Source organism: Juglans regia, chromosome 15 (assembly GCF_001411555.2).
Source record: "Juglans regia cultivar Chandler chromosome 15, Walnut 2.0, whole genome shotgun sequence".
NCBI classification, from domain to species: domain Eukaryota; kingdom Viridiplantae; phylum Streptophyta; class Magnoliopsida; order Fagales; family Juglandaceae; genus Juglans; species Juglans regia.
In genome coordinates, this window is record NC_049915.1 from 18,799,760 (window position 1) to 18,809,119 (window position 9,360).

General features: G+C 35.4%; 2 protein-coding genes across 2 annotated transcripts; both read right to left on the reverse strand.

The window, feature by feature from the left end:
• Positions 1-259: 259 nt before the first annotated feature.
• LOC118344703 lies at positions 260-1,213 on the reverse strand. The gene is made up of 2 exons (XM_035685823.1): positions 742-1,213; positions 260-510 (listed from the first exon to the last, which is right to left on the reverse strand). Exons 1-2 carry the CDS (start codon positions 1,211-1,213, stop codon positions 260-262), a joined length of 723 nt encoding a protein of 240 aa, XP_035541716.1.
• A 38-nt stretch (positions 1,214-1,251) lies between these two features.
• On the reverse strand, positions 1,252-2,706 carry LOC118344704. The gene has a single exon (XM_035685824.1). It carries the CDS (start codon positions 2,704-2,706, stop codon positions 1,252-1,254), a length of 1,455 nt encoding a protein of 484 aa, XP_035541717.1.
• Positions 2,707-9,360: the final 6,654 nt, after the last annotated feature.

Here is a 9,360-nt window from a genome sequence, read left to right on the forward strand (position 1 = left end):
CAACATCAATCAATGAAGATAAATTCCCCTACTCCACCACGTTCGGCATCAATAGGAAATTCTGGAAATAAGTGGTTGCACCCTCATGAATAATTTCGGGTGTCTCCAAGACACTGCTATCTTCAAGTACCATCTTGGATAGGATCTTCTTCCTCTTTTGGTTAACACTAGCATGGAAAAAACTGGTATTTTGATCACCCTCCTTCAACCACTTTTTTTTTTTTGCCAATTGAGACATACGGATTTCTTCTCTATTCTCTCAAATTTCCAACTCTATTTTGGTAATGAGATATTCACTCTCTATCTCCTCATTATAACTATTCTCCAATTGACTCTCAAGCATTTCAAGCCGTTCCTTTAGCACTTTGATGGTCTGACTCACGTGCCTAAAAACATTCATGTTCCAAGTTTTCAACGCAACCTTCACTTTCCTGAGTTTTTCAGCCAATTTGAAGAACCCAGAAGATGGCACTGGTTCCCGCCAAATCGCCTCAACAAAAGGCTTGAAACCTGCATGACTACACCACATGTTTTGAAAACGAAAAGGATGAGGGCCATAACTTACCTCTGAACGTTTGAAACGTAGAAGCATCGGCTAGTGGTCCGAATGTTTTCTTGGCAAATATTCTAAGAACGCCGAAGTATAAGAGCACCCAAACAAAGAGTTTATGAGGGCACGATCCAAGCAAGCCCAGCTACGTGTGCGACCCTCATGACCATTGCACCATGACATGCGCCTACCTTCAACAGCAAGTTCCAGCAACCCACAGGAATCCAAACACTCATTGAAGTCAACCATGGAAGTTAAAGGCCGAGGATTCCCACCTACTCGCTCCCGATCCTCTCGAATGATGTTAAAATCCCCCACTACCATCCAAGGACCCTCCATACAAATTGTTTTTAAGCGATCCCATAAACCCCTCCTCTCCACCGTATTACATTTTTCATATACAAAAGTAACTAGAAGATTATCAACACCATTCCGGACCCAACCGGTTATCATTTGATTAGACATACACAAAACATCAAACTCATACAACTCATACCAAAAAACCCATATTTTACCACCCATCTCAGCATTACTGCAAAAATTTGAAAGCCCCAACAAATAGGCCAAACGACTCATTTTACTAACATCCGAAAAAGGTTCCAAGATCGCAACCATTGCCACCTTAAAATTCCTCACCAACTGACACAAATGTTTCCTCGACATGCCTAACCCCCGCACGTTCCACACTAGCATATTGTCCATTACAAGTTTAGTTTAGAGGGACGGGATAAAACCCGTAGGGATTGACGGACCGCCTGCTTTTTGCCACTAACCTTCAAAGCGACCTGGAGATCTGTATCTGAATCATAACACCTCTCTTTCATTAAGGTTGGGGATTTGCATCTCGTTTCTCCATCAGAAAAACTCTCTGTCATGCCTTCACCTGGAAGGGATATCTCAGCAGTTGTTGAATTAGCTTGGCATTCTAATTCTAACAGTTCAGAAACCAGAGCCATATGCCCCTGCTTACTGTCCTTCTTCCCAGACATCTCCACCAAAGTATCCCAATCCACCACTTGCATTTCGTCTTGGGTCAACACTACAGACCCTCCTCCATCTTGTATTACACTCAGACCCTTTGAAAAATTTGATCCCACTGTCTTCAGAATCTCCTCTGCCATCACATCCTCACAAACCAGAGTGCCAACATCTTCAAGGCCAGAACAGTCTGGCAGAACTTTTACTGTCATGTTCTCCAATTGAAGAATCTCCATACTCTGTCCATCATTTGTCGTAAATTCGCCTTCCTTTAATTCAATAATGGTTAAATCATTAAGCACTTGTTTTCCTTCATCATTGTCCTTGCAATCCGTTGTACTCTGAGGAATTTCTTTCAGAATCGAGATATCCATTTGCAACTCGTTCTCTTTTGTTACTTTCTTCCAATCCTGACACGAAACTGTGATCCTCTCCCTACTCGAATTCTTCCTATACTCACCTATTCTGCATACTGCTACCGTGTGCCCTTGCCTACAACATTTAGTGCAATAGAAGCCCAGCTTTTCATATTTTACCGCCTGCCAAAGGGTCTTATTCACAGACACCACAATCGGGAAGCCTTGCACCAGATCTTCCTTCAGATCGATTTCAACACACATGCACGCACCCGTTGCTCTCGTTTGGTTCAAAGTTGCATGATTTGTGCCCAAATATCGACCAAACCGTGTGGCTAGAATCTGCAGGCAATCCTGCCTATATAGATGCATGGGTAGCCCAGGCAAAAAAATCCACTGCGGTGCTAGTGAGGGTTCAATATGAAGATCAAAATCCTTCGTCCATTTGAATATACGGAACACGCAACCTTCCATCAATCTGCCTTCTCTCGCCCAGGCATGCACAAAATCCCTTTCCGTTTGCAACCGTAGGAGCACATAATATGCATCCATGAAACTAATCGTAGGACTTTCCAATAACCCCCAGGATTTAATAATATGACGCCGAATCTTTTCTATCGGAGGATGTATACGAACAAACTTCAAAACTAGAGCAAAACGAAAATCATCGGCTGCTTTCGACATCTCCAGATTAGTAAAAATGAAACCTGATTCTCCATTTATGTCAACTGGGTATCGCATCGGCATCTTGAAAGAAGACGAATCCTGTTTCACCATTGCTTGTGCGTACGTTGGTTTAATACCACCAGCAGAGTCCCCCATAGATGTCGAAGACACCAAAGGGGGCTGGAGCGCCACCATGGGCACGCCCTAGGATCAGAAACCAAAGAATTCCTAATAAGGCAATTCTGAGAATTACAGAGCGTCCGCGTACGTACGTAGAATGAGACCTTAGCCACATGAAAGTTGTGAGGAATTTTATAGCCCCATGAAAGTTGTGAGGAATTTTATGTGGGTGTACTATATAATTATATAGTCTTGTACACTACTATATCCTTATCTTCTACTATATATTTAGACTTATATATATTATTAACTTATATTATACTTATTAACTTATACTTATATATAGTTATAAAATTAGATATATAATATAATTATATATATATTTGGTATGTTCGAACTGCATGTTATTACTATTCGAACGGTTTAATTACGTGTTTGAAAGGAAATTTATAGCGTTCGAACTTAAAATATATGTTGGCGCCATTGATAAGTTACGACAGGATCAATTTGCGCCATATTTCACTTTCAATTATCAGTTCGAACGTATATAATTGAAGATTGAATGGGAGCTGAATTGATCCAGGTGGGAAATGTTTCCTACTTCCCTCTTTTCTGGTTCGAACGGTTAGTAAATTCCGTTCGAACGAGAAAATAAGAAATAAGACGTCCAAAAGCACAAATGTGCCAGACATTTGGGAAATTTGTTCTTGAGATACTAAGAGTGTGAGAAAGAGAGAGATCGTGCTCTTGCTGGACATCAATTATTTATTTCTCTCCAAGTTGGTAAGTTTTTTTACTTTGATATTCTATTTCAATGGAATTTTTTTATTAAAAAACTCAAATTTATATTCTCTTTAGTTTAATTAGTTCTTTTCCATTCTGTTTTTGAACAAAAGATTAAGTTTAGAAGGATATATTTGTGTTTGGATATTAGAAACATGTAAATATATTTGTGTTTGGATGTGGGAATATGAAAATATATTTCTGTTTGTGCAATGTTTGGGAAATACGCATCTTATGAGATTGTGTTTATCCCATGAATGTATTCTCTGAGATTGTGTTTTGTCTATATTTCGTGTTTGGAATCTGGGTTACAATCGTTCGAACACAATAATTTCTCGTTTGAATGCGTTATCCTGTTCGAACAGAATTTGAAGTCTTCGAACGGTTGTACTCGTATGTTGTAATACTTAAACTCAAATTTAATACTTAAAAGAAATTTATTAAAAACTATAAGGTATAATTAAAAAATAAGTAATGTTAAATTATAATTAATACTTAAAAAATAAGAAACATAAGAATTTGTAATACTTAAACTCAAATTTAATACTTAAAAAGATAATTAATTAAAAACTATATGGTATAATTAAAAAAAAGTAAATACTTTACGGCAAAAACCGTTCTACTATAGTCTATAGGTTATGATAGATATTGAAATATACTATAATGATTATAGTTATACTATAATGATTAGTATTAGTATATAGTATATAGTAATCTCAAGTGTTGGTAATCTATAGTATTACTAATACTATAATATTATTATATTAATATATAGTATTACTAACACTATAATATATAAATATATACTATATAGATATAATATATACTATATAAAATATACTATATAATACATAGTTATATTGTGTATAATACTATTATATCGTGATTGGGGAGCACACACGTTCCATATAATTTATATAGTATACAATTATATAATATATCTATATTATAGTTATATAATATATATATTATATACTACTATATAATATATAGTTATTAGTATAGTATATATTATTATATTATATTTGAAATGAGTTAAAAAAAATATGTAATATGCAAACTGAACGTTCAAACTTTTATACACCGCGTTCGAACATTCAGTTGAACAGAAAACCATTTGAACAAAGAAATTTAACATTCGAACGTCTATTCGAACGTTGCATAACTATGTTCAAACGTATCTACAATATAAGAGGCACCTGGTTCTTCAATTGATCTCCCTCGCATTTGTCATTTTATACATTCAAAACTCAAAATGTATTCAAACGCACGCCGTACTACCATCATATCACCACTATTGTCGACCAACAGTATAACTATTCAAAATGTACCTTTTTTCTCCATTTAAATGTGGTTTTTTTTTTTTTTTTGTTATTTCCATTTAGTTTTGAAAAAAAATAGACAACTCATATAATGTATAGATTTAGTATTTTAGGGCTAGAAAACACAAGGTCGAAATGCTTCTATGCAACTTTCAGCCTTGTGTGTGTATTATTTGTGGAATAAATGAAAAGAATTGGTGTTGAGTCTACTCGGCCATTGCTGAGCCCTATCTAGATTCCGTTCGAATGTCGTCTAAACACGTTCGAATGATTAGAGCTCAAGGGTCGGAACCTCAAACGGTTAGGATACCGTTCAACCATCTATTACAGAAATGTTTTAATTTCAAACGGTTGGGAAACTGTTTGAACACTTTTGTTTCCGTTCAAATATATGTAACATTGTGCAACAATTAATTTAAATTGCATTGTGGTGTTCAAACGCCTAATAATTCGATCGAACGCTTAAGAGTAAAATAATTTTAAATTATTTTAGTCATTATATAATGTTTTCAGTGTTTTATATATGATATTCTATAACTCATTTTCTTAATTTTGTTATTTAAATTTCAAGTTGAAATATTTTCTATGGGAAGGAAGCGTAGCAGATCAAGACTAGAAACTTCCGCTAATACTAGTGGCGATACATTTACTAACAGAACAGTGTTATTGGAATGTTGGGTGAAGATCTCTGACTTTCAGAATCTTCTCTAGGAGGGGCATTCCTTGGCATCCATCTTCGTGGAGCGCGGTTGGACACCGATTCTAGACCACTGGGATGAGGTGTTCCACCTCATCTCATACATCGACATCGTCATTGAGTTTTATAGAGCGCTCGGTGGCTCCAGTCGAGATGCTGATGATGCATATACGATCACTATACGGGGAGCATCATTTATATTCTCAGCAGACATACTTGTTGATTTCATCGGCATCCAACGTTTTCGAACTACTTATCCAAATGTCGTGCCCAAGAAGTCTACAGTTGATGGGGAGACGGCTTAGGATGAGGGTTCTGATAGAGATGAGATCGATGGCCTCGCGGATCACAAGGTCAGACAGTTGGTTGTTAGTCCAGATGCTCCTCCCTATGATGGGATGAAGAGTATCAAACAGGCTGATTTATCTTCTTTCTTCAATATCATGAACTTGATAATTGCCAACAATATTGATCCGAGGCAGCACAAGACAGAGGTTGGCATTGATCGAGCAACGTTTATGATACAAATCGCTTGTATGGTGCCTATCGACATAGTGGGCTATATATTCAGTAGGATTCGATCAGAGGCTTCCTACATTACGACAGATATTTTTCCTTTTGGGATCCTCATCACTTAATTTCTACTATAGGCCGGGGTATTGCTAGATATTTTCGAGCGTGTCCAAGAGCCGATTGGACTAATCAACTCCTCCACCCTGTCACGGAGTACGGGACACTCGAGACTTCGTCATCGTGCTCCTAGGGATGAGCCAGTTGATACTCAGGCCAGATATGCACACCCAACAGATCATGGAGTATCAGCCGTTGAGACATCCACAAAGCTCGAGGCCTCATGCACTATTATTCCTGACCAAATTGTTGGTATAGTGCGTGCCGAGATCCGTGCACAGACTTTAAGATAGTCGCTGCAGTGTGTACAAAGATCTAGACTGCCTTCTCCCAGTTACGTACGAAGATTGATCTCCTGTATGCGGCTCAGGTGATGATTTGTACTCGACTGACACAGATAGAGACACGCCTAGCTTCAGTCGAGGATATATGTAGAGACTTAGGATCTTAGTATTTTGTATTTTGAATTTATATTTTCTTTTGTTTTCGGTATGGACAATATGTGATGTTTGGTAAATTTAATCAATTATGAATTAATTTTTTTTTATAAATTAATTGTTGATTTCTATTATATATTCTTTAATTAAAATTAATATTAGCATTCGAACAACACATACACCATTCAAATGAAAAATAACCGTTTGAACTCTTTTATCTGCGTTCGAACATTGGCAACTAATGTGCAACGAAGTAATAATCATCGAAAAAGAATATTTGTGGTGATTTTAGCCACTTTTTGCGACGAAAAGTGGCACTACAAAAAAAAAAAAAATTTCTTGTAGTGATGGAAGGCAACCGAGAACATGTTGTCCAAACTACATGGGCTGTGTTAACACTCATTGACGCCGCACAGTCTATAATTTTCTCCTCGATGATCAGATTTACATAAAAAAGTAAAATTCTTTGTGGAAAGATCAGGAAATATCACACCATAAAGACCTAGCTATATATATTTGTGTACATATATGTATATATATATCAAATTATCAGCACAAAAAATCTTCAGATTTTGAATTTCTTTCTTTTAAAAAATTGTCATGATGAGCATAGTCTGAAGTATATAAGTATATATTGGATCACTCGAAGTTTGAGAGGTACTGAAATTTTATGGCAACTGCTGTTGGGAAAACAAATATGAACACCCCTTTGTCATGTAGATTGTGAATATTTTTTAATTATTCAAATTCAGGCTGAGATAGATCCATAACACCAATTCATCGTTGAGTAAGGGTGTTGATCGATCAATTCCCAAACTAAAGATGGTGACTTTCCTCAACAGGTACTAACAATTTCATGTTTTATTTAACATTCAGCCCTTACATTTACTTAATTAATTGTTTTATGTTTCCTAATGGATGTTATATATAATACGCCAACATGCAGGAAATTATAGGAGTGTTTTATAGGTATGGTGGACTAAACTACGCAGCATTTAGAGACATTTTTCCCTTATGGGCTCTTGGGGAATACTGAAACCGAGTTCTACTACTTGCATATATAATATTACTTAATATACCTGCTTAAGTGAAAGATCATAAAGCAAGAAAGGTATATTAATGTATTTATGCTGAGTACTTGCCAAGAAAATATAAACATTAATGCTGATCTAAGCTATGATCTACTACGTACGTACATGAGCTTGAAATTAAGGTCATGTAAAATGTGATAATAAATGCAGTTTCTTGTGTGGGCATCCCATGTAGCCTAAAATAATATTTCAAATTATATTAATTAATATAAGGAAAATGATAAGGAGACCGAGAATGGTGCCCTAGCTCATTTTGACCGATATTGTATTTTTTTTTTTAATTAAGGAATTTTTGATCTCGTCTGATCCAATTATAAAACTCTAACAGCACTGATAAACTCTCTAGCAATAATCCAAGAATATATTGATTCAACGATCATTAAGATGGTACTCATCTGTGTATATTATAACTTCATTTTGGTATTTTTAATTTTACAAAATTTATTGCCTTTTTTAATTAATCAAAACTCTTATTTTATAACTACTGAGTTATCCAGTTTACGATTTTTACAAAATAACTCTTACTCAGGATCACCAAGTAAGATCAGTCCGACCAACAAATTGCTGGATAACGCGGCCATCATCAACCGGACATATGTGCCTTGCACTTAGAATCTTTACTGGTATATATTAAATATACAAGGAAAGCTGGGTTAGAAGGTAAAGAACATTGAATTTTTAAAAAATTTTGCAGTAATGGTTAAAGAATATTATATATTTTTCTTGTTTGGACTGGGCCTTCACTAGGGGCCGAACAGCTTTGTATGTTCAAAATTGAGAAGAAAACTGCAACCCAATATTTTCAGTACTTGGTACGTATCATGGTTGATATTTGCCTTCAAAAATCAAGATGACCAGGAATAAAAAGGAGCAAAGTCATGGCCATTCTTTTCAGTAATGTTTCGTCGAACCCACCAGTACTAATAATATTCCTCAAAGTTGACAGCTTTTGATCTCTCCATGTCCGGATATCATCCACCTCGCCAGCCACCCTCACAAGTCCCGACTCCCCTCCTTAAATTTCTTTCTATTTAAATTGATCTTTTCTTTCATGAATATGTAGTACTACTTATGTTTTTATAAGTTTTAGGTTTAGTACTTTTTCCTTTCCAAAATAGTTTTTAATTAGTTCTACTACTTGTCTCAACCTATTTGATCAAACCAATCATTGATGAAATCTACTATTTTTTCAATTTTTCATAAAAAAGTTAAACTCATCTTAATTCATTTTATACATTTACACAAATATATATATTTCAATCTATTTACGTTCAAATACATCTCAATGTGACCCATAAAATACTACTATTTTAAAATCATTTCAGCATTCAAAAACGCTGCCTCATAATTAATCACATTTTTTTATAAGGGCGTATCACATGATTCTTTTCTTCATATATAGCCACAGTTGACCCCATGTGAGCCAGCTTGCTTGGTATTGTTTCATATCTCCCTAGCTAGCTACCATCTACAATATAAAAATCTTCTGACAAATAAAAGAATATTGGGTTGTAATTCATACTTATCACGCTATCTATTTTATATATTATGGTCAAAGACTCAAATAAATCATTTTTCCTTCTTTGTGCATATATATTGTACGATTTAACAAGTCAAACTAATAGATATGGTTATTTCAATGACGTACGTGCATGTTGTTAGATTAGGTTTTGAATCCTAATTATTTTAATAATTGTAATGTCACTCAAATGCGTCGTAACAAGTTAGAT

What these genes read in the sequence shown, in the direction of transcription:
- LOC118344703 (XM_035685823.1), bottom strand. Translation starts at nt 1,213, where the DNA reads ATGTCGAGGAAACATTTGTGTCAGTTGGTGAGGAATTTTAAGGTGGCA. An exon ending in GCTGGAACTTGCTGTTGAAG is followed by an intron (nt 511 to 741) that starts GTAGGCGCATGT and finishes GTAGTCATGCAG; the next exon opens with GTTTCAAGCCTTTTGTTGAG.
- LOC118344704 (XM_035685824.1), bottom strand. Translation starts at nt 2,706, where the DNA reads ATGGGGGACTCTGCTGGTGGTATTAAACCAACGTACGCACAAGCAATG.